General features: G+C 44.2%; 1 protein-coding gene across 1 annotated transcript; it reads right to left on the reverse strand.

Moving 5' to 3' along the window:
- Positions 1-19,863: 19,863 nt before the first annotated feature.
- On the reverse strand, positions 19,864-22,701 carry LOC147853114 (pentatricopeptide repeat-containing protein At2g03380, mitochondrial-like). The gene is made up of 2 exons (XM_087333519.1): positions 22,596-22,701; positions 19,864-22,467 (listed from the first exon to the last, which is right to left on the reverse strand). Exon 2 carries the CDS (start codon positions 22,440-22,442, stop codon positions 20,601-20,603), a length of 1,842 nt encoding a protein of 613 aa, XP_087189645.1. The 5' UTR covers positions 22,443-22,467; positions 22,596-22,701; the 3' UTR covers positions 19,864-20,600.
- Between the last annotated feature and the right edge of the window lie 3,643 nt (positions 22,702-26,344).

A 26,344-nucleotide genomic window follows, 5' to 3' on the forward strand; every position in this document is an offset into this window, starting at 1 on the left:
TGTCGTGAAGATTTTCAGCAATGGTGTGAAAATCACATAAAACGTACAAAATCGAGTATTGTTGAGAATCAAGCCCAACTTGGTCTAGTGTGTGAACTCACCTTGAGAGTGAATAGACACTCCAACGGTCAAGAGTCACCATTATGTCACCTCTTTGCATTCTAGCATTTATTATCAGTCATAGAATCATATTCTATGACACATAACTTATGAGCTTTCACATTCCTTATGCTCCATGAGTCTTGTAGTTAATGAAGAGAGAGGGTGACTATATAAAGCACCCTCCTCCCACCTTGTATGATGTTGAGTCTTTCTCCTTTGTTAATACTCTTAACCTTGCGTATTCTCTGTGTTTTACTCCTTGTCTCTCTCACACTCTCTCTCTCACACACTCACATAACATACATCTTTCCGCTACACAAGAAACTATCTCTTGATTCTTTACATGGTATCAGATTGATTTGGTAGCTCGATCTACCCCATTCGCCTCATCGTGATCGTGTGTTGTGCTCTACGCCGACAACCAAGAACCGGCTCATCGGTATCGTAGCTTCGTTACATAGCTCGCATTCGAAGAGAGAAGAAGAAGAGGAGGAGGAATTGACATAATGAATACTCAAATGGGGAGCGCTCTCCCTACCAACATGTTGGATCGAAACAACTTCGCATTTTGGGAGAACAAGATGCACCAATACCTTGTCGGACAAGGCTATTGGAGCTACATCAAAGGAGCGCATGAAGACCGACCCGCCGAAGCGGCTCCCAGATACGCGACATGAGAGCAAGCCACAAGCCGCATGATGTATTTCTTGGCGACATGTGTTCACGATCACATGCGCGGCTACATTCGCGAAGCCAAGACGCCGAAGGAGGCATGGGAAAATCTACAAAAGATTTTCGTGGCGAACACAACCGCAAGAAGACTTCAACTCCTCCAAGAGTTGAACAACATTCAACAAAGGGACATGTCCATTACGACATACACCTCGAAGACAAGGAGCTTTGCAATTTGCTCGGCTCAATAAGCGTAAATATCAATGATGATGAGATGGTTCAAATATGCCTTGGTGGCCTCGCACCACGGTTCGGCGCGATGCGAACCGCTGTTCTAGCACGGGAGAAATCTCCCTCCTTCTTCGAGCTCCCAACAATGCTATTGGTCAAAGAAAACCACGTGCGTACAAGGAGCAATGAGTCGGAAGGCCACATGCTCTAGAAGCACTCGAACGGAGGAAGAGGACGCAGACGGTCAAGAGGCCGATTCGGCCAAGGACAAGGCGGACGAGGTTCGACCTACAATAACAACTCCCAATTTCGGCCGCAAAATGGAAGCCAACGAGGAACCTTCGGAAGAAGGGGGAGCTTCCACTCCGGCCCGAGCCATCAAAACGCAACCGAATGTGGATATTGCTAAAAGCTTAGCCACCACAAAGAAGAGTGTCGAAAGAAGATGCGTGAATCGGCTTCCACAAACCAACAACTCACAAATTACGCGCACAATTCCAACTACGAAGAGTATAGCGGAATGTACGGGCACAAGTCCGACCGTGGCGGAATGTTCATGATGAAACATAGAACAACCTCTATGTTGGCCTCTACCTCAACTAGTGCCCTCAAGTCGGAGAACGTATGGTTTGTTGACTCCGAAGCCTCAAACCATATGACATCTCATAAAGAATGGTTTCTCGAACTTCGAGAGCTGGAGCAACCCGGTTATGTCGAAACCGGAGATGACACTACCCACCCGATTCGGCAGATCAGCAATGTTCCGTTCGGAAAAGAAAGTAAGCAAAATTACATTAAAAATGTCTTGCATGTACCGACCATTACGAAGAATTTGGTCTCCATCGGCCAAATTGTAGAGCAAGGGATGCAAGTTCGATTTAATCAAGGTGGTTGCTTCATCGAAAAAGAGGGCCAACTCATCGCACGCGGAAGAAGAGAGGGCCGGATGTTCATTCTCGATTCACGCGAGATGAAATCCGCCATGTTCGCAAAAAGCATGAAAGCCGACTCCGACATAGAGCTATGGCATAAGCGAATCGGCCACATCAATCTCAACAAACTCAAAGCAATGAAATTGAAAGGAGTCGTCATCGGACTCCTGACATTCAAAGAGAAGGAGATTGAAGGTGTATGTGAAGCGTGCCAATTAGGCAAGCAACACCGACACCCATTCCCGAAAGAGTGAAACGTGAGCAAATGTCTACTCGACATAGTCCATTCTGACGTATGGGGACCGGCGCAAACGGCTAGATTCGGCGGATGCCGATATTACGTGCTCTTCATCGACGACTTTTCTAGGCACGCTTGGATCTATCTGATGTGGCAAAAGAGCGAAGTGTTCGGACACTTCCAAAAATTCAAGAATTAAGTCGAGAAAGCCACGGGCCGACATGTACGATGTCTCCGATCGGATGGCGGCAATGAGTACTTCTCGGACAATTTCACGGCGTATCTCCGAAAGGAAGGAATTCGGCGAGAATTCACTTGCCGACACACTCCGCAACAAAACAGAGTAGCCGAGCGCAAAAATCGGCACATCCTCGAAGTAGTGCGAGTCATGATGAACGAGAACCATATGCCCATGTCATATTGGGCCGAAGCTGCAAATACGACCGTCTACCTAATGAACCGATGCACAACATCTAGCGTGCACGAGGTCACTCCGCATGAAAAATACTTCGGAAAGAAGCCGGACTTATCGCACATCCGCATATTCGGCGCGATAGCGTACGTGCACATCCCCGACAAGAGGCGTCCAAAGCTTGATCCGAAGTCGGAGAAATGTATCCTCGTAGGATACTCATTGGAGCAAAAGGGGTACAAGTGCTACAACCCCGCAACTCGAAAATCTCAAGTCGAGACGTTGTTTTTGACGAGTCTGCATCCTGGTACGCACCAGAGACCTTCGCCTCCGACGCCACTCGACCCGGAATCCACCGAACAAGAGATCGAGGATGAAGATTGCCCTACGCGCATGATCGAAGAAAGTCCGATCATGACCTGACTGAGCGGACCACAAGAGCCTTTGAGCGATCAAAGCACATCACGGCCTAGCCCGAAGATGGACAAAGGCAAGGCGAAAATGGCGGAATACGCAGACGATCACGTTGACGACGATGAGTCCACTCATTCACTCGACAGTGAGTTCGGCGGTTTCGATGTACCAATCGGAGCTAAAAAAGCCCTCATCTCTGCAAATGAAAAGCTCCATCGATCCACCCGTGAAAAGAACCCTATAAGCCGATTCGGCTACAACGATTATATGGCGTATCATTACGCCTTTATGATGAAGGTAGCAACAGTACGGGAGCCGGAAACATTTTCCGAAGCAGCCAAGGATCTGCGATGGATCGACGCAATGAACGAGGAGATGCAGGCACTACGCAAGAACGAGACGTGGGATCTCGTTCCCACCTCACCACACAAAAAGGCGATTGGATGCAGATGGATTTACAAAGTGAAGTACCACGCCGACGGTTCCGTCAACCGCTACAAAGCGCGACTCGTAGCGAAAGGCTATGCCCAAGCTCACAGAGTTGACTACGAGGAGACCTTTGCCCCACTGGCAAAGATGACGACGGTGCAGACCGTAATTGTGCTTGCCACGGCGAAAGGGTGGCACCTCCATCAAATGGACGTCAAGAACGCCTTTCTACAAGGCGAATTAGAAGAGGAGGTATACATGATACAACCACCCGGCTTCAACTCAAGCACCCATCCGAAAGTTGTATGCCGACTCAAGAAGCCCCTCTACAGCCTCAAGCAAGCACCGCGTGCTTGGCATTCGAAGATAATGCACTATCTTCATCAAATCGGCTCCCGTATGTCAAAATCGGACAACTCCCTCTACATACGAAGCAATTCTGCAAGTCCTATCATCATCATCTTATATGTGGATGACCTAGTCATTGGAGGTGAGCATCTCGTCAAAATCAATAAAGTCAAATCCCTCCTTTCCGACAAGTTCGAGATGACGGACATGAAGGATCTCCACTACTTCCTTGGCATCGAGGTAATTCGGACTCCGGCCGGAATCTGATCTCTCAACGGCACTACATCCTCAACTTGTTATACAAGTTTGGGATGGCTGAGTGCAAATCCGCGGCAACCCCGCACGATCGCAATCTCAAACTAGATGCGAACTCCGGCACCAAAGCGTGTGAGCCGACTCAGTATCGGCAACTCATCAAGAGGCTCATCTACCTCACGATCACACGACCCGATCTCAGTTATCCAATCGGTCTCCTTAGCCAATTCATGCAAACACCGCGTGATACTCACTTGGATTGCGCTAAGTGAGTTCTACGATACGTGAGTGGCACAATGGATTGTGGCATCCTCTACAAGACCGCGATGCCAATACGACTCGAGGGGTACACCGACACCGATTGGGCCGGCTACAAAGCCGATAGAAGATCAACCTCCAGATTTGTTTTCTCCCTCGGCAGTGGAGCAATATCCTAGAGTAGCAAGAAGCAGCCTATCGTCGCTCTTTCAAGTACGGAGGCGGAATACAGGGGCGCAGCCGTAGCTGCGTGCGAAGCCGTATGGCTCAAGAGGATTTTGAAGGATCTGGGCATACCCATCAAGGATCCGACTTCCCTTTACTACGACAACATGAGCAGTATCTATCTGGCTCGGAACCCGGTGTTCCACGCACGGACAAAGCACATCGAAGTGCACTATCCGAGAGCGCGTTCTAGCTGGCGATGTCGACCTAAAACACATTAGCACAAATCTTCAAACAGCCAACATCTTCACTAAAGCCTTAGGAGCCGACAAGCTATGGCAATTCATGACCAATCTCGGATTGACAATCCCTGACCTGCCAAGCTTGAGGGGGAGTACTGAACACCTTACGCAATAACGCGTGGATTCCGCAAGCCGTGCACACTACGCAAGAACGTGTGGATTACACAACCACGCAACGAAGCCGCGAAGAGCCGATCTACCGCGCAAAGCCGCGAAGAAAAACGCAAGCCGAAGCACACACTTCGCAACTACGTACAATGCAAGCTGGAGCACGGATTCCACAACTCCGCATAAAGCGAGTCGACATGAGTCGACGCGGACTCCGGAACACGCGTCGAAGCGGATTTCGGATACCGTTTGAAACCGACCCGACTTGAGCTTGAGGGGGCGTGTTGAGAATCAAGCTCAACTTGTTCTAGTGTGTGAACTCACCTTGAGAATGAATAGACACTCCAACGGTCAAGAGTCACCATTATGTCACCTCTTTGCATTCTAGCATTTAGTATGAGTCATAGAATCATATTCTATGACACATAACTTATGAGTTTTCACATTCCCCATGCTCCATGAGACTTGTAGTTAATGAAGAGAGAGGGTGACTATATAAAGCACCCTCCTCCCACCTTGTATGATGTTGAGTCTTTCTCCTTTGTTAATACTCTTAACCTTGCGTATTCTCTGTGTTTTACTCCTTGTCTCTCTCACACTCTCTCTCTCTCACACTCACATAACATACATCTTTCCACTACACAAGAATCCATCTCTTGATTTTTTACAAGTATGAATCACATAAAACAATAATAGTCTAAGTACAAAATGATGGAGGTCGTCAAGAGCTTTCGAATGCACTTTATTACACGAGAAACGGACAACTAGATGTCAAGATATGAGGGTATAAAGTTTGTGAAAGGAAAAGACAAAACTGTGAGATATCCCACATAGGCACGACAAATACGGCTCTCATCATATATAAGGTAGAGCAAAAGCTATTATCTTTGTGTCTATATGTTGAGCATAGAGAGTTCAAGGTAACTTGAATTAAGAGTAGAGGTGGCCTAGCCACTCATAAAGGTTTTGGCCAACCAAAACAGAACTGGATGGTAACCGGCGATCGGTGATCTGGCGGGATCGGCATTTGACGGAGGCGGTGGTGGATCCGGCGACCGATGGTAACCGACGACGTTGGCGGCGGCATCCGGCGACCGATGGTAACCGGCGGCATCCGGCAAACCGTCGTCATCCGAGATCCGGAGACCAAATTAATAAATAAATATATATCACATATATATATGTACTTTTACATGGAAATTCTCATACATGAGAGCTAAAATGAGTGACATGGTTATCATACACCACATGTAATACATGAGCGGCAAATGGCAAACATGCATTTTATGCATGTCTTGTACCCTCACATGCATCATATGCATGAGAGCATCTATAAAAGAAGGGATGAAAAAGAAGAAGGATTGGGCTTTTTTTGGTTATGAAATTAAGAAGAAGAGAATTCGTTATCGAATTGATCATGTAACTTGTTTGTTAAAATCTAAAATCAAGAGTTCAATCTTAATCTCTCTCAATCTAAAGTCAAGTGTTCTATTCTATCTCAAGCTCTCTCTCTCTCTTTGAATCTAGCTTAAGTACTTTCTCGCTAAAGCTTGCGCCAACTTCAAGTCCTTCCTGTCCAGAACCCCAGCGGTTCCGCCTCACGATCCGCACATAGTGACGAATCTTCACGACACCGTGAACACAGAACAGAATAGACCCAAAACAATATATATTTATATTACAAATGGAGGGACAATGATACACAGCTCACGGCCGGCGTTACAACAAAAAGTATAATCAGATGCTTATAGTGTCCTATTCTAGCTAGGGGGGCTTCCTCTCTCCTCTCTCTGCTCCCTTCCATTCCTTTCTCCTTCACGTTTTAAAGTTTTTCCTTTCCCCACTTGGCATGCTTCAATCTTCCATTGTTTTCGGTTGCACATATTGTGTGTTTGTTCGGCTCTTTGTTTCTTGTTACTTTCCCGATTAAAGTTTCCTTCACCTACTTTTGCCTACCTCCAGATTTGTTTCACACTTAATATAAAGAAATTGACCCACAAACAACAACATACACTGACATTGCGATCCGACCTCAAGTGTAGCTTGAGGGGGAGTGTTGAGCAGACAGGCTCAACCGGATCCAGATCGGCTGAACAAGCCAGAGCCAGATCAGTGTCTACAACGAAGAAATGGATCAGTGTCTGGATGGTATTCGGAACAAGGAGCCGGATTGGATTGGAACCGATAGGCTGTTAGAGACCTACGAATCTAGCCTAGTATGTAGGTGTATTTTTGGGAGTCAGTGTTAGTCGCTCGTATGAGCATTGAAGTACTTGTCAATACTTATGCCAGTCCTTTTAAGGACTTGTATAAAAAGTGTTATGTAGGACATTGTATGCATACAGAGTGTTATTATTTTGAATTGAGTTATGTTCTGCTCTAACTTTGTCTTTATCTCTCCCGTGTAACGTTTCCATTAAACCTATGTGTGTATTACTTTGCTATCCGGACGAGCCGGTTTTGTCTTAGCTTCCGCAATCATATTCTTTTACAATAACACACTTTGGTACTTTAGACTTTAGTATACTTCTTTCTTTACTCACTCAACTCTCCTTATTTTTCATTGCTTCCTCCTCTCGCAATTCCACACATCACACATCTCCCAACCATCGTAGTTTTTTGACACATCCCACATCTCCCACCCGTCAAGGTCATCCAATTTCTCCTATGCGAGATGAGGACAACCGATCAATATCTCCAGTCCATGAAGAGGATATTAACAACGATATCGAATTCGTCACGAGGGATCATTTCCGTAAAACGCAAGACGATATTGTCAAGTCAATGACAATGGTCACAACTGCGTTCTCCTCCAAACTGAAGGGTTTCTTGATGCCAATAGTCATAAGTTTGAAAACCTTCAACAACAAAATTTTGGAGTTAAAGGCACACACTTCCACATCAAGCAATACGAAGAAGCCTTCATTTACTCAACAGTTCTCGGGAAGGGATAAGCAACGCAACCACGAGTTTGTGAGCAGTTGGATAAACAGATGGAATGCTCACTTTCACCTCAAAAATATTCAAAATGACTCTGAAAATATCGATATGGTGGTGTTAGGAAACAGGTCCCTCCGGATAGGATTGGAGTACCCAGCAACGGAAGACCCGGTGAGAACCGAATGACGAGTACCTGGCAAGAGCCGGATGGTGGAGACCCGGTGAGAACCGGATGTGGAGTACCCGGCAACGGAAGACCCGGTGAGAACCGGATGATGAGTACCCAGCAATGGAAGACCCGGTGAGAACCAGATGACGTGTGCCCGGCAAGCGTTGGGTGATGCAGGCCCGGTGAGGACTGCTCACCGGATGAAGGGACTTATGGATGAAGGACTTCATCGGAGAGCTCGGTATCCGGCAAGATGAATATCGGCTCTATTGCGACAGTCAAAGTGCCATCCACCTTGCTAAGAATGCGGCCTAACATTCCCGGACGAAGCATATCCAACGAAGGTATCACTGGATCTGGGAAAGAGTAGATGACCAGGAGTTCGCGCTGACGAAGATCCACACGGCCGAGAACGGGTCAGATATGCTGACCAAAGTACTAATACCCGACAAGTTGGATGCATGCCGGAAGAGGATCGGACTAGTAAGACATCCCATGCCGGAGTGAAGGGGGAGTTTGTTAGGAAACAGGTCCCTCCAGATGGGATTGGAGTACCCGGCAACAGAAGACCCGGTGAGAACCGGATGACGAGTACCCAGCAAGAGTCGGATGGTGAAGACCCGGTGAGAACCGGATGTGGAGTACCCGACAACGGAAGACCCGGTGAAAACCAGATGTGGAGTACCCGGCAACGGAAGACCCGGTGAGAACCAGATGACATGTGCCCGGCAAGCGCCGGGTGATGCAGGCCCGGTGAGGACTGCTTACCGGATGAAGGGACATATTCGTAAATATGTTTATGAGAGTCCATCGGATCTATATTTGTAAATAGCCGAAAAGTCATATTAGTATAAATATGACTTAGGGCAAACTTAGTACTGGTTGTTGTCATTCTTGTTGGTGCAAGATTAGAGCGTGTAACTGTGTACAGAGAGTGAGAGAGAGAGAGAGAGAGAGAGAAGAAGAGGTCGTTGCTTCTGTTGTAACCGCCACCTATGGCGAAGATAGCAAGCTCGAGGTCGTTGCCTCGGTGCTCTACTATTGTACATTCTGATATTGTGATAGTTTGCAGTCTGTGGGCTGCCGTGGTTTTTCCCTAGTTTTGGTTTTCCACGTTAACATCCTGTGTACTCTTCTCTTCACTGTGTCGTGCGTTCATTACTCGTTTTCTGTGTTTTTTTATCCTAGGCTCGGTTGTGGCCGAGCGTTGTTCATCGGGAGCGTGTAGTTCTTGACAAAGTAGTATCAGAGTGAAATGACACAGAAAATGGACGAATCGTTGGGAGGCATGTTCAAGCTCACCGGCTCCAACTATTCGGCGTGGAAGTCGAAGATGAGGGACATGCTCGTGGTTAAAGATCTTTGGTTGCCGGTTCAGTTCGGGAACAAGAGACCGGACAAAATCGACGCTGCGATATGGGAGGTGATGCACATGAAGACAACGGCATACATACGGTGCTTCATCGACATGAGTCTATAAAACAACTTCAATGAAGAGAGCAAGGCTCATGAGCTCTGGGAGAAGATCGGCATCATGTTTCAGAACAAAAATGTTGTCAATCAGGTTTCGGTATTTCGGAAGCTAGTAAGACTCCGGTACCAAGATGACTCAAACATGGCGGAGCACTTGAATGCCTTTCACGGGCTGATCCACCAAGCAACATCATTGGAAGTACCTCTTGCGAATGAGGTACTAGCAGTACTCCTGCTCGATTCCCTCCCAGATAGCTGGGAAACATTGGTTGTCATCTTGGGCAACGCCGGGCCGGAAGGGAAACAGTTATCCCTAGCAAGAGTGAAGTCGAGCTTGCTAGACGAGGAGGCGCGTCGGAAAGATAAGGATACGAGCTCCGACTCCAAAGCGCTCCTTACCGAATCGGAACGCGGAAGACAAAGGAACCGTAGTCCCCAGAACCGGGAGAAGTCGGGAACATGGTCAAAGTCAAGGGGGAGGCCTACTTGCTTCTATTGCGGCAAGCCGGGACACTTCCAGAAAAACTGTCGGCACTTCCGAAAGGACAAGGAAACCGACGGCACAGATTCGAAGCGGACACCGGACCGAAACGGTAAAGACCGGAGGGGGCCGGACTGGAAGGGAACGACGACAATCGTGGCATGTGAAGAATAGTTGATGCTCATCACCGAGGAGAGTGAGCTAAACCTTGCTGGCGACGAGATGAGGGTGGTCGACTCCGGAGCGTCGTTCCACCTTACCCCGGACCGGAAATACTTCTCATCCTACTCAGCCGGTAATCATGGCTATGTCCGGATGGGGAATGAAAGTACATGCCGAATTGTTGGCATAGGAGACGTGTGGTTGACAACACCAACCGGATGCAAGCTACTGTTGAAGGATGTCTGACACGTTCCGGAGGTTCACCTGAACTTGATATCAGTCAGTCGGCTAGATGATGAAGGCTACACGGGTAGCATCCGGAATGGTGTTATGAAGGTCAATAAAGGGAGCCTAATTGTGGCTCTAGCCAGGAAGGTCAACACGTTGTACCTGATGAATGCCCGATTATGCCCGGAAGAAGTGAACGCGGCATCCGACACTGCCGGTGAGCTGTGGCACAAGAGGCTGTGTCACATGAGTGAGAAGGGGATGAAGAGGCTTGCAGATGACAACCTCATTCCAGTGAAGAACGTGCACTTGGAGAAGTGCATTGATTGTCTGGCTGGTAAACAAAACCGGACCTCCTTCCAATCGAGGCCACCGATGAGACGTAATGCACCATTGATGTATGTCAAGTGGACACGAAGTCACATGCCGGATCGCAGTACTTCGTGACGTTCATAGATGACCATAGCCGGAAGCTGTGGGCCAGACCGTTGAAGACGAAGGATCATGTGTTATCCGTCTTCAAAGAGCTCCACGCGAGAGTGGAAAGAGAAACTAGTTGGAAGCTGAAGGCGGTTCGAGCAGATAACGGAAGTGAATACCGGGGGCAGTTCGAGGAGTATTGTCGCTCGAAGGGAATCCGGCTCGAATTTACCATGCCGAAGACACTGGAACTAAACGGGCTGGCCGAGAGGATGAACCGAACCATAATGGAGAGGGTCTGGAGTATGCTGGCGCATGCAAAACTACCCAAGAAGTTTTGGGATGAGGCACTGTCGACGGCGACATATATGATAAACATATCACCCTCAGTACCCTTGGACGGAGACACGCCACAGAGAGTCTGGACCGGTAAGGAAGTGTCCTACGGGCATGTGAAGGTATTCGGGTGTCTTGCGTACGTGCATGTAGCTAAGGACCGGAGAGGAAAACTAGATCCGAAGACCCGACCATGCATATTCCTCGGTTACGGCGACGATGAGTTCGGCTACTGAGTGTGGGACCTGGTCAACAAGAAGGTATTCCGAAGTCGAGATATTATCTTCCTGGAGGACAAGACACTCGCCGACTGGGAGTTGGAGAAGAAGATAATTAACTCTGAGTCGACCGGTAAGATTAGATTCTACGATGAGCACACCCAACCGGCAAGAGACCGGTTAGCACTCGAGGAACCAGCCGGTTACGGTGAGGATACCGAACCGGCAGAAGAAGAAGTTGAAACCGGAACCGGCCAAGACCCCGAATCGGATTCGGATGAAGAGCAAATGGAGGAGCCGGTTATCGAAGCCCAAAAACGGAGATATCCTCTTAGAGAGAGAAGGGCCCCCCAGAGATTTCTGGATGTAGAGCATGTGCTGCTAACCGATGAGGGGGAGCCAGAAAGCTTTGAAGAAGCGAAGGATGACACCCACAGCCGCAAATGGTTAAGTGCCATGTAGGATGAGATGGATTCCCTACACGAGAACCATACGTACGAATTGGTGGAGTTGCCGAAAGGAAAGCGGGCACTCCGAAACAAGTGGGTGTACAAGTTGAAACTGGGAGATACCGGCAACCCCCCGAGATACAAAGCCAGGATCGTGGTAAAGGGGTTCCAACAGAAGAAGGGCGTGGACATCGACGAGATATTTGCCCCGGTAGTAAAGATGACCTCCATCCGGATGGTGCTGAGTATAGCGGCAAGCATGGACCTCGAGGTAGAGCAGCTGGACGTGAAGACGGCATTTCTTCACGGTGACCTCGAAGAGGAGATCTACATGTAGCAACCGGAAGGATTCGTGGAGAAAGGGAAGGAGCAACTGGTTTGTCAGTTGAAGAAGAGCCTGTACGGACTGAAGCAGGCTCCCTGACAATGGTACCGGAAGTTCGACTCCTTCATGACTGATCAAGGGTACCACAAGACGCAGGCCAATCACTACGTGTTTGTGAAGAAGTTCGAAGGAGGCGACTTCCTGATACTCCTTCTGTACGTGGATGACATGTTGATCGTCGGACGGGACCAAGCCAGAATACGGATGCTGAAGAAGGCTCTCAACCGAACTTTCACAATGAAAGACTTGGGTTCAGTAAGACAGATGTTGTGGATGCATATCATTCGGAACCGGCCAACGAAGCAATTGTGGCTGTCACAAGAGAAGTACGTGACAAAGGTGCTTCAACAGTTCAACATGTTAGAAGCGAAACCGGTCGGTTCGACACTCCCGGCAAACTGCAGATTATCTGGTAAGCAAAGCCCGAAGACGAAAGCAGAGAAGGCTGATATGATGAAGGTTCCATACGCCTCTGCCGTCGGGAGCTTAATGTACACAATGGTGTGTACCCGACCGGATATAGGATACACAGTCGGAGTGGTGAGCCGGTTTATGAGCAATCTCGGCAAGGAGCACTGGAACGTGGTCAAATGGATACTCTGGTACTTAAAGGGCACTTCAAATATGTGTCTCCGATTCGGCTCCGGAAAACCTCAACTTGACGGTTTTACCGATTCGGACATGTCGGCTGATGTGGATATCAGTCGGTCTACATCCGGGTATGTAATGACATATGCAGGGGGAGCTGTTTCGTGGCAGTCGAGGCTGCAGAAGACGGTTGCGTTGTCAACCACGGAGGCGGACTACATGGCGGCTGTGGAAGCCGGCAAGGAAATATTATGGATGAAGGACTTCATCGGAGAGCTCGGTATCCGGCAAGATGAATACCGGCTCTATTGTGACAGTCAAAGTGTCATCCACCTTGCTAAGAATGCGGCCTAACATTCCCGGACGAAGCATATCCATCGAAGGTATCACTGGATCTGGGAAAGAGTAGATGACCAGGAGTTCGCACTGACGAAGATCCACACAGCCGAGAATGGGTCAGATATGCTAACCAAAGTACTAATACCCGACAAGTTGGATGCATGCCGGAAGAGGATCGGACTAGTAAGACATCCCATGCCGGAGTGAAGGGGGATTTTGTTAGGAAACAGGTCCCTCCGGATGGGATTGGAGTACCCGACAACAGAAGACCCGGTGAGAACCGGATGACGAGTACCCGGGTACGGAAGACCCGGTGAGAACCGGATGACGAGTACCCGGCAAGAGCCGGATGGTGAAGACCCGGTGAGAACCGGATGTGGAGTACCCGGCAACGGAAGACCCAGTGAGAACCGGATGACGAGTACCCGGCAAGAGTCGGATGGTGAAGACCCAGTGAGAACCGGATGTGGAGTACCCGGCAACGGAAGACCCGGTGAGAACCAGATGATGTGTGCCCGGCAAGCGCCGGGTGATGCAGGCCCGGTGAGGAGTGCTCACCGGATGAAGGGACATATTCGTAAATATGTTTCTGAGAGTCCATCAGGGCTATATTTGTAAATAGCCAAAAAGTCATATTAGTATAAATATGACTTAGGGCAAACTTAGTACTGGTTGTTGTCATTCTTGTTGGTGCAAGATTAGAGCGCGTAACTGTGTACAGAGAGTAAGAGGGAGAGAGAGAGAGAGAAGAAGAGGTCGTTGCCTCTGTTGTAACCACCGCCTGTGGTGAAGATAACAAGCTCGAGGTCGTTGCCTCGGTGCTCTACTATTGTACATTCTAATATTGTGATAGTTTGCAGTCTATGGGCTGCCGTGGTTTTTCCCTAGTTTCGGTTTTCCACGTTAGCATCCTGTGTACTCTTCTCTTCACTGTGTCGTGCGTTCATTACCCGTTTTTTGTGTTTTCTATCCTAGGCTCGATTGTGGCCGAGCGTTGTTCATCGGTAGCGTGTCGTTCTTGACAGGTGGTTCATGAGATGATTGATGCCACAAACTCTTGGTGGGAGCGGTTGGATAGAAAATTGGGAACGTGGGAGGCATTTGAAAAGACTCTTAGGATGGAATTTGTCCATCCCAAGATGACTTCTCAAGTGATACAAGATATGTGTCACTTGTCAGATAAGGGCAGAACTATTGACCAATTCAATCAGTATTTCCGCGACTTTATAACAAAGCATGGACTATTATCTTTTTATAATGAGTAAATACTGATAGGATTGCTACATATTAATAGTTTCAATAATAAAGATTTTCATTACAAGACCGACGCTCATCAACCCAAGAATTTGGGAGAAGCGATGGAATGTGCCCGCATTCTATTTGACACAAAAGCTCGTTACAACCAAAAGAGTTGGAAGGAGAAAGTGATAAACGAAGATACCAACCTTCTCTGATAGGTCAAGGCGACAATGCTAAAAGCCGGGTAATAATCTACAACTTTTGTAAGAAGCTTGGGCATAAAGCCAACGAGTGTAGGTGGAGAAAGGAGAGCAGTAACTCCAACAATCCGCAAAGAAAACCATCAACTTCCAATAATCCAAGTATGTTCTTGAATTATTTGAATTTCATTAGTTCTAATGTATTACAGAAAATATTCTTGAACCACACGACTTACTTAAAATTTATGGGGCTATCCACAATCAAAGTGTAACTATACTATTTGACTGTGGTAGCACTCATAATTTTCTTGACTCTAATATGGTGTTGATGTTACGAATAAAAACAGCCAAAAGTGACCACAACTACAAAGTCCTTACTACGGGAGGCCATGTCCAAAGGCATTCATTAATTGCACATGGTGTACCCCTAGTAATAAATAACTACACTAAAAAGTTGACTTTTCATGTAATACATTTACGAATAGTAGATGTAGTTCTTGGTTACATATGGTTTTATAATAGACATAATCTTGATATCAATTGGTCGAATCATATTATTTCTTTTGATGGAAATAACAACCATGAAGTTTTTATTCATGGGACTACGATAAACAATTTAATGTCTATTAATCATCTTTATACTTATGATTGAAATGTTGATGCACAATTTTATGTGTTTATGTTATAGCCCAATGATCCTCTATATCAATTTGTAGATAAGAGTTCATTGGATGATTTTGAGAAAGATGCTCTACGTGACATCTTGTCACATTTTAAGGAGATATTTTCAAATAAGTTACCTCAAGGATTATGCAGACATAAGATAAACTTGGTTCCAGGCGCTAAACCTGTGAGCATACCCCCTTATCGGTTGAGTCGAGCCAAAGAGGATGAAATTGCCCGACAAATCAAGGAGTACTTGAGGATGGGACACATCCGCTATAGCAAATCACCATAGGGAGCTCCTATCATCTTAGCCAAGAAGAATGATAGAACTTGGCGAATGTGTGAATTACAAAGGATTGAATAAACTCACCATTCGCAATTCCTACCCTTTGCCTCATTCTGATGACTTGATAGATAAACTCCAAAGTGCAAGATATTTTCCTAAGAATGACTTGCGCACTGGCTATCATCAGATCAAGGTTTCGGAAGAAGATGTTTCCAAAACAGCTTTCCAAACTTGTTATGGCCATTATGAGTTTTGGGTTCTTTCATTTGAGCTGACGGACTCTCCAATCACATTCCAACAACTGAAGAATGATATATTCAGAGATTAGCTAGGAGATTTCGTGGTCGTATTCCTTGATGACATCAGGTATATAGTAACACATTTGAGGATCATGTGCATCATGTCCGAATAGTTTTGGACAAGCTTCGGGAATAGAAGCTATTTGCCAAACTATCTAAATGTGATTTCTTTCAAAAGGAAGTTACATATCTTGGACACCACATATCTAGGTCGGGTGTGTCTATCGATAAATCTAATATAGAAACGGTATTAAATTGGCCACGACCTTCAAATATTAAGGATGTGCGATCTTTCTTAGGATTTGTTGGATTCCTAAGAATATCTCTTCAAAACTATTCATCCTACACTGCACCATTTATGGAACTATTGAAGGGTATTACAAGAAAGTCCACTAAACCTAATGAGTGGAATGCCTCTCTTGAAGAAACCTTCAATAAGTTGAAGTCATTAATTGTGAATGCACCTACTTTAGCTATACCTGATCATAATCAAACATTTGAAATTGAGACGGATGCAAGTGATTATGCTATTAGGGCTGCATTATTTCAAATTGGGAGACCAATTGCTTTTGAAAGAAAAAAATTGAATTCGGCCCAAAGAAATTACTCGGTTCAAGAAAAAGAATTATTTGCTATCATGTATGCCTTGAAAAAATGGCGACATTATTTGTATTGTAGTAAATTTACTATTTTAATGGACCACAAATCCATGCAATACTTCCTCTCTCAAAAGAACTTTGAGGGTTGAAAGGCAAGATGGGCGGAGTTCATGCAAGACTTCGATTTTGAAATTAGATATCGAAAAGGGGCTTTGAATTCCGTTGCAAATGTCGTAAGTCCTATTCCAGAAATTAATGCCCTAAGTTTCGTAGAATTTAACGACGACTTATTTGATTTGATCCGGGGTAAACAAAAATACATTGATGACAGAACATTTTCCAAGTTCTGGAAGAGAGCTGAAACAGGTATTGACGTCGATTATGGAAAGCAATTGGCTATTAAGTTTATTAAACATCTGTATAGCTTATATGGTCTACCGATGGAGATTGTAAGTGATTGAGACTCCAAGTTTACAAGTACATTTTGGTCAGAAATTATGCAAAAATTGCAAACAACCTTGAGTCTCAATTCTTCTGATCATCCTCAGTTAGATGGGCAAACTAAGAGAGTGAATCAAGTATTAGAGGATATGTTGAGAGCATATGTAGCACAAAAACCCTCATTATGGGAGACTTACCTTCCTATGGTGGAATTTGCCTACAACAACACTAAGCATACATCAACAAAATACACTCCATTCATGTTGATGTATGGTTATACGCCACGTCCTCCTATTGATGTTTCGTTTGATTCACATACTTTGGATAGTACAAAGGATTTTCTCTCCAATATTCTTGAAGCACGTAAATTAGCAGAAGAAAAACCTTAGGATGGTATGGGATAGAAATGTCTTTTATGCAAATCATGATAGAAAACCAAGGGAATTCCACGTAGGGCAACAGGTTTTTCTACGGGTTCCTAAGGACTCATAAACATTGAGAACAAGACCATGTGCAAAATTAGCCCCATGGTATTGTGGACCATATAAAGTTTTAAACGTATAGGTCCCAATGCTTATCGTTTGGATTTGCCTTCCAATGTTATGGTTCATCCCGTATTCCACGTGAGTCGATTAAAGGAGTCGATTTGCCTTCCAATGTTATGGTTCATCCCGTATTCCACGTGAGTCGATTAAAGGAGGTGACTGGTTATAATGATAATGTTGTATCACCGTCTAATTTGTCGACATTGGAAGATAATCATTTTGCTCTGCATGAGCCTGAGAAAATCCTCAACCATAGGTCAAGAAACCTAAGGTCAAAGGTTGTTCATCACTATAAGGTTAAGTGGAAGGATAGATTGGAAGAAGAGAACACGTGGGAAACTGAAGAGACATTATGCAAACATTTTCCTAACTTCCCATTGTAAGAGTGCAATTAAACGAAGGGGGGGAGGGGAGTATGTAATGTTCATTGGTTTAGACGTGCTTATTTGGGGGCTATCATACTGTAATATTTGAGTCGTCGGCTTTATTGGACTGACCTAATGTGTGTCATTGGGTACCCCACACATGGTTGGTCAGGTAGATGTCATTACATGGCCTAGGTCCTATAAATAGGGGATACTCTCCTTCGTCGAGGGGAGCCCCATGAGTGGTTCTAACAAAGCTCTCTTTATTGTGGACCAGTCATCCACCAAGGTCTTGACGTGGAGATCCTAGCTAGTATGGGACAAATCGGGATTTCTCATCTGTGTTATCGACTCTGGCGTGGGGGCGGATAGGTGATAACGCGTATTTTCAGTATGATTGTGTCACTTATGTCTTTATTTTCGTATTAATGATCTTGGTTATTACAATTTGCCTTTAAATTAAGGCAACTAAGATTTATTGCTTTGAGCCATGATCCTTATTAACTCCTCTCATTGTTTAACACACACCCATATGGCCATGGCCCATACCTCTCTCTTACTTTTCCCTACTTCAATGCACTCTTTCTCTCTCTTGTACTTTCCTCTCTCTATCCTCTAAGTGTGTATGTGCATTCTTTCCCATGCCATTAATTTTAGTGCACATCTTACACCTTTCCTTTTTCCTTTTCCTCTTGTACCTCAAGCACCCTCCATTTTACCGTTTTATTTGTGCATGTGCCAACAAATTGCTCCATGTTTGTGTGCTCTTGCACATCCTCATTTTGCCCCTTCTTCACGAATTTCTTGCCGTTGCCATGCATCTTCACGACAATGTTAGCATGATGCACTTGTAAACCGTCTCAATATTTTTGGTGATGATATCAACCTCAAGTCAATCTTCCTATTGCAAGGAATTTAGCTAATTTGAAGGAGATGTCAAAAGGAGAACTCTTACTCTTAACCACATCAACAACATTCACATCATTTGTTGTAGCATCAATCTTATCGGACACATCATATTGGTGAATCATTCTTTGACTATTATTTTCAACAACATGGTGTCTATATGAATATAACTACATGTTCTCACATATTCCAATGCCATTGACACTTTTGGATGCATGCAATTTGTTGAATCTCGTATACTTCTTATATTCATGGTATTGTACTTGCATTCTTGCACACAATAAAATAAATGAGAACAGATATTAATGTTGTTTACTAGTAGTATGTGATTTGTTGTGACTCAGATACAACCTTTTGATGAAATTATGGAAGAGCAAAAATGTTAGCAAGAAGTTTGTTGAATAGCCTTGTTGCTTCAAGGAACTAGTGTGATGGATTGAAGAGAGCTTGAACAATGGAAAAAAGAGTATAAAATAATGGAGGGCATAGTATGAACCATAACGTACCATACGTGCATTCGCATTCGAGAATGTTCCAATCATTCGAGTATGGTAAACACCCTCAAAGTATGGTAAATACCATACTTTTGTATTCATTATTTATTATAAGCTAAGAAAAATTTTAAGGTATAAAGTGTAAAAAAAACATAAGACTGTTTTGATAACATACTCATTCGTTTTCATTCGTATGAATAAGAATGTTTGCCAATGCATTCGATTATATTGCATACTATGATGGAGGGTGTTACACTGACTACTTGACAAGCATTGATAGGGGGAATAAGCATTATTGTATGGATAAGATATTGCTACTAGCTGTAAATTAAGGTCAAGGTGGGAAGAAATTGGAAAGTTTTGAGTATGGTAATAGTTTGTAGTTAAAATATAGTCTCACACTCATAGTTGGCTTTGAATATGGTCAGAAAAATCAATTTATAAGCACAACACCTGATAAAAACCCAGCTTAAGAGAACTAGGTTTAGTAAAACTAACCGATAGAACCAAAACTGTAATGTGTTTTGGATGGGTATCACATGGTGTGGGAATACAAGAGCATGCCCACACATCAAGTTATTTTCATGATATATTTTTGTCCTGAAAATCTTTACTTCTGAACTCAGTGAAGGGGCAACAATGTATGGGAATAGTTTGCCCATTTCTTAAAAAGGATCACATGAACTGATTATGTACATGAAGGTTTTGGGGTGCTCTCCAGAAAATCAATAGCATGACATTTGGAAGTTGAAATCACCCACTAACATGATAGTGCGACCACAAATGATCATATTTTGTATTTTCCAATATGCCAAAAAATAATCCATCAGTAATGAACATCCAAATCAGATTTGGAATGTCTTTAACCATTGGCCTTCTTCAGATGATTCTTGAATTTAGAGCACATTGAACTCTTTAATAACCATATGTTTCCTAGCAGCTTTTTGGACGAAGTGAACTGTTTGGGAAGTCAAAAAATGATGGACAAATATTTCTCAGGTTTCAGAATTAACGTTCCCCAACTGTCAAGAAAGTCAAAAGGCTCCACTCAGAGTCCCATGAAGGCATCAGTAATATAATAATAATATGGTTTTTTCATACTCATGGGCCATGGCCATTTAGAATATCATCAAACATGTCTTTGTTCTTCCCTTGTGCATATTCCATGGAAACAAATGTTAGAAATTATTCAAACTTTTTGTACTTGATTAGAGAGATTAGAGTGCAACTTGTTTTATCTTCAGACCTGGAAACTCGAATAAATCCATTATCCATCTTCTCAGCACGCATACAAGTATATCTTTGTTTGCAAAGACACTAGAATTATTTGGAACACTTTACGCATAACCTTGCAAAAAAATTGTATGAGTGAGCATCCATTACCAATATCCGAACTATTACTAGGCTTCAATCAATCTTGCTGTATTTCTTTAAGTAGTTACAAGTTCCAACCAGAGATTAATGGATGTTTTACCTCACATCCATCCATTACCAATATCCGAACTATTACCAGGCTTCAATTTTTATTCTCATAGCTTCAATTTTATCTGCTTCTGTTCGCATGGAAGCAGCTGCATAAATATTACCCATGCAGACATATGCTGTTACATACTTTTCATCCAGTCGCACAGTATGTTCAAACGCTAATCTTCCTAATTCCACATTCTCCCATTTTTGACATGCACCTAACAAAGCAGTCCACATCGGAAGGTAGTCGAGGGTTGGCATTTTCCTGATCATTCTTAACACCTTGTCGAAGTGGCCTGCACGGCCATAAAGACCAATCATGCAACTGTGGTGCTCAAGTGTTGGGACAATGCTGTAGGATGCGCTCATTGATTCAAAGTACATTTCGGCCTTATCCAGCAAACCTGAGTGACTGCATGCATTAAGCACAACAGTGAACGTAATGGAATCAGGTACCATACCCTCTCCAATCATTTTGTTAAATAATTCCAGAATACTGCAGTCCTTCCCGAGTTGTGCATAGCCAGCAAGAAGCACATTCCACGAAACTAAATCTCGGAATTGAAGTTGGTCAAATACATCTTGGGCTTTTGCAAGAGTGCCACACTTTGCATACATATCAATCAACGCACTACCAACCATCACATCTTTTTCTAGCAACTTGTTAGTAATGGTATCAGAATGTATTTCTTTTCCCTTGTCGACTGCACCACTGCTGCCACAGGCTTTCAAAGCATAGACCACAGAAATGGCATCTGGTGAGAGCCCTTCATGTCGTATCTGTTCAAAACAGTTCAGTGCTTCTTCACCATATCCATGTTGCACATATGCTGCAATAAGGGTATTCCAGGATGCAATATCTCGAATGCGAAGCTGGTCAAATACTTCTTGTGATTTCGAAGGTGTGCCACATTTGGCATACATATCCATCAAAGCAGTGCCAATTAACACATTTCTTTCCAGAAGTCCCTCTCGAAGAATCTTCCCATATATTTGGGTTCCTTTTTCCATCGCTCTCATGCTACCGCAAGCCTTCACAATACATAGAAAGGTTACAGAATTTGGGGAGAGGCCCTTCTGCTGCATCCGGTCAAAGGATTCGAGAGCTTCCTTGACATATCCATATTGCACATATCCTGCAATGAGTGCATTCCACGAGATAATACTGCGGACAGCGAGTCTGTTAAAGGCTTCCTGTGCTTTACCGAGTGCACCACATTTAGCATACATATCCACTAAGGCTGTGCCAACAATAACATTATTCTTTGACAAACCCTCTGTAACTACCAATGCATGTATTTCTCTGCCTTTATCAGCAGCTCTGATATTGCTGCATGCTTTCAAGACACCAACAAAAGTCACAGGGTTCGGAGGACAGCCTTCCTTTTGCATCCTTTGGAAACACTTGAGTGCTTCTTCACCATATCCATTTTGTGCATACCCTGAGATCAGTGCATTCCAGGAAACAACATCCCGATACTGAAATTCTTCAAATACTTGCTGTGCTGTTGCAAGTGTACCACATTTTGCATAAAGATTGATTAAGGCATTCCTCAGATACATATCTTTTTCAAGTAGCTTTTGTTGGAGAATGTCCGCATGCAATTTCCTTCCATTCTCCAGATCCTTATGTTTCGCATACGCCTTGAGCAAGGCCACAATATCGTCTCGGAAGTTCTCGTGGCATGAGCGGTTAATTTCTGACTTCCGGCCTCTCTCCTCCAATATTGTCTGCGGGTTTTGCACTGATCCATCTTCGGTAGCAATCGCCCCTTTCTTTTCAAGCTCTCCTCGAACTGAAGGTGGGGTTCTGGTGCACTGGTTGGTATTCCATGGTGATGCTTCTGTGTGTCTGTGCTGAAAGCCATGGGATGGAGACATGTTCTGTGATTAAAATCACTCTAGTCTGTGATGAACCAGAAAGTGTGAATGGTCTTGCGATAAAACATATTATTGACTATCATGTATAGACAGGGGAAGAGATTTTGAGCAGCATCTGTAGAAGACGCAAGGAAATAGTGTTTACTTACTTACCTTCTTCTTTTTGTTGATGAGGGTGCTGCAGCAGCGGCATCCGGAGGGGCGGCGGGTGAAGAAGAAGTGTGGCCATAGCAGCGTCTGCGCCAACAGTACAATCGATAACGAAGACCATATCCTCCTCCTCGCCATGTCTTCTTTCTTTGAATCCACGCTAAAACAGTCCCTATTATTCTGTCATGCGCCACGCCCCTATTTCGTGGGGGTCCTTAAATAAAACATACGTATACATACAAAACAATAATAAGAAACGGACCCAAACTCAAGAATCAGCTCGAACCAAACCGAACTAAAACCAAACAGTTTATTTATAACCCAAGTCCCAAACCATTAATTTTTTTTGGAGCTAATAAACTGTTGAACCATGGCTTAACGGTTCGGTTTGGTTCGAGCTGAAATTGGGCCCATTGCCGGCTATATTCGTAATTGACTAATAAGGGGAGCCTTCGCCTCTAATCAAATGCCCCCCCCTTTGACAAATCATTTGCCTCTTTCAAGAGGCGAACCTCCACTACCGCATGTTGCCTCCTGTCCGTTGTTGTTGTTGTTGCCATCACTACTTGTATGTGACATCTATTTGCATCACTTGGCGTGACCTTGTCATGACATGTCACTCTCCTCTTCTCTCTTCTCTCTTCTCCGTCTATCTCTTCAACAATCAATTCACTTTCTTCTCTCTCAACCTTTAACTCTTTCCCTTTTGTTTACTCTTTCACCCTTTTCCTTCCCCTTCTCAATTAACCTATAAACTCTACCCAAGACTCTAGAGGGATAAACCTAAATTTCCCAAATACCCCTCCTACTCACCAATAATTCATCTTCATACAATATACTTTTCCTTTAGAAAAACATAACTCTAGAGGGATAAACCTAAATTTCCCAAATAGCCCTCCTACTCACCAATAATTCTTCATACAATATACTTTTCCTTTAGAAAAACATAACTCTAGAGGGATAAACCTTCCTACTCACCAATAATTCATCTTCATACAATATACTTTTCCTTTAGAAAAACATAACTCTCACACACATAACCTTACCCACTCCTTATACAAAAATAAAAACACATAACACTTACCAAGTATTTAAGAATTTAGACACATGTATAATATACATATCAAGAATGTATTCATATGGCCTCAAACCTATACACTTAATGTATTCAAACATACATGCCATACTTATGAACAAACACATAGATATATAAGTTAATTACAAGGAATTTACATAAATACACTAGCTATAAATTCATAGGCATCATCCACACTTCCTCACGCATACAAAAGCTCTGATGAGAAACTATTACAAGGACTGAAATCGACAACTCGAGCCAACCCATCCTCTCTTGTTCAATGTCTCAGTGGTCTTGCTCTTATTTCACATGCACTCGTAACTTCGTGACACTATTACATCCGTGAAGCCTCATGCACAAAGGAACATGCCCTTATCCTAGAGATTGTACATAGTGACCCTCCCTTGAACTCTACCTTGTTGGCGAGCAACATAAGCCTCGGGGCAACCGTCATCAATAAACCCCCCAATCCCACCTTTGCACTTGGTGATATGGGTTGGCTACTATGCTAATTGTTGAGAATCAAGCTCAACCTAACATTGTGTGTGAACACACACCCTTTGAGAATCTATGAACACTCAAAGGTCAAATGTCACACCATTACTCTCTACACATTAGTTGTGTGTCATAGAATCATATTCTATGACACATAACTAATGAGTTCCATATTCCCCATGACTAATGAGTCTTCACATTCCTCAAGGTTCTAGAGAGAGAGTGAACATTGTAGTGAGTTAATGAAGAGAGAGGGTGACCTTAGATAAAGCACCCTCCTCCTACTTCATAGAGTGCCGATTGTGACTCCTTGTAATGCTACATTTTGAATTTGTTATTCTCCTTGTTAATATACACCTTCTTTAGTACTTCATTTCTCTTTCATCCATCTATTTTGTGTTTTCTCTTCTCTCATCTCTTTCCTCTCACACATACACATAATACACATCTCTTCTGCTGCACAAGAGTTATATCTGATTCTTTACATGGTATCAGAGTGGTTTGGTAGCTCGATCTAGCCCACCGTTTGTGTTGTGCTCTACACTGAAGTTCAAGAAGAACTAGCTCATCGCTATCATAGTGCAACTACATAACTCGTGTTCGAGAGAGAAGGAAAAGAAGAAGGAGATCTTCATTGACAATGAATACTCAAATGGGGAGCGTTCTCCCTAGCGAGAAGTCGGATAGAAACAACTTTACATCTTGGGAGTACAAGATGCATCAATACGTTGTCAGCCAAGGCTATTGGAGCTACATCAAAGGAGCACAAGAAAATAGACCCAATCCAACAACCCCCGAATACTCAACATGGGGGCAAGCCGCGAGCCGAGTAATGTATTGCTTGGCGACATGTGTTCATGACCACATGCTCGTCTACATTTGAGAAGTCAAGATGCCGAAGGAAGCATGGGAGAATCTTAGGAAGATTTTTGTGGCCAATACAACCACACAAAAGCTTCAACTCCGCCAAGAGTTGAACAACATTCAACAAAGAGACATGTCCATCATGAACTACACCTTAAAGATCAAGGAGCTTTGTGACTCGCTCAACTCAATAAGCGTCAACGTGGAGGATGATGAGATGGTGCAAATATGCCTCTACGGCCTTGCACCATGGTTTGGCGTGATGAGGACCGCCGTACTAGCAAGGGGGAATCCTCCCTCCTTCTTCGATCTTCAATCCATGTTGTTGGTTGAAGAAAACCATGTTCGAACAAGGAGCAACACCTCGGAAGGCCACATTCTCTACACACATTTGAATGGAGGAAGAGGATGTGACCGAGCCAGAGGCCGATTAAGCCAAGGACGAGGCGGATGAGGTCCGACTTACGAAAACAACTCCCAATTTCGGCAACAAGACAGAAGTCACCAAGGAACCTTCAGAAGAAGGGGGAGCTTCCATTCCGGCCTGAACCGACAAACCTCGATCGAATGCGGATATTGTGGCAAAATCGGCCACCATGAAGAAGAGTGCCGAAAGAATAAGCGCGAGTTGGCTTCTACAAGTCAACAACTAACCAGCTACGCCACAAATTCTGACCATGATACCATGGCGGAATGTTCGTGACGAGACATAGAGCAAATTCTATGTCGGCTTCTACTTTGAATAGTGCCTCTAGTTCAGAAGACGTATGGTTCATCGACTCCGATGCCTCGAACCATATGACATTTCATCAAGAATGGTTCCGAGAACTTCGAGAGTTGGACTGACCCGACTATGTCGAAACCGACAACGACACTACTCATTCGAGTTGACACATCGGCAATGTTCCATTAGGAAAAGAAGGTACAACCAAACTTACATTAAGAATGTCTTGCATGTACTTACCATTACGAAAAATTTGGTCTCCGTCAGCCAAATTGTTGAGCAAGAGATGCAAGTTCGATTTAATCAAGGCAGTTGCTTCATCGAGAAAGGGGGTCGACTCAACGAAGATTAATGGCGAAGAGAGGGCTGAATGTTCATTCTCAACTTGCACGAGATGAAATTGGCCATGTTTGCAAAGGGCACCAAAATCAATACTGACATAGAGTTATGACATAAGAGAATTGGCCATATCAATCTCAATAAAGTCAAGGCAATGCAATCAAAAGGAGTTTTTCGAAAAGAAGCTGGATCTATCACATGTTCAAATATTCGGCTCTATTGCATACGTGCACATCCCCGACGAGAAGCGAC

The sequence above is a fragment of the Azolla caroliniana genome, unplaced genomic scaffold (genome assembly GCF_043228905.1).
Source record: "Azolla caroliniana isolate FFs.n. ecotype wild unplaced genomic scaffold, voAzoCaro1.0.p SCAF_17, whole genome shotgun sequence".
In the NCBI taxonomy this organism is placed as follows: Eukaryota; Viridiplantae; Streptophyta; class Polypodiopsida; order Salviniales; family Salviniaceae; genus Azolla; species Azolla caroliniana.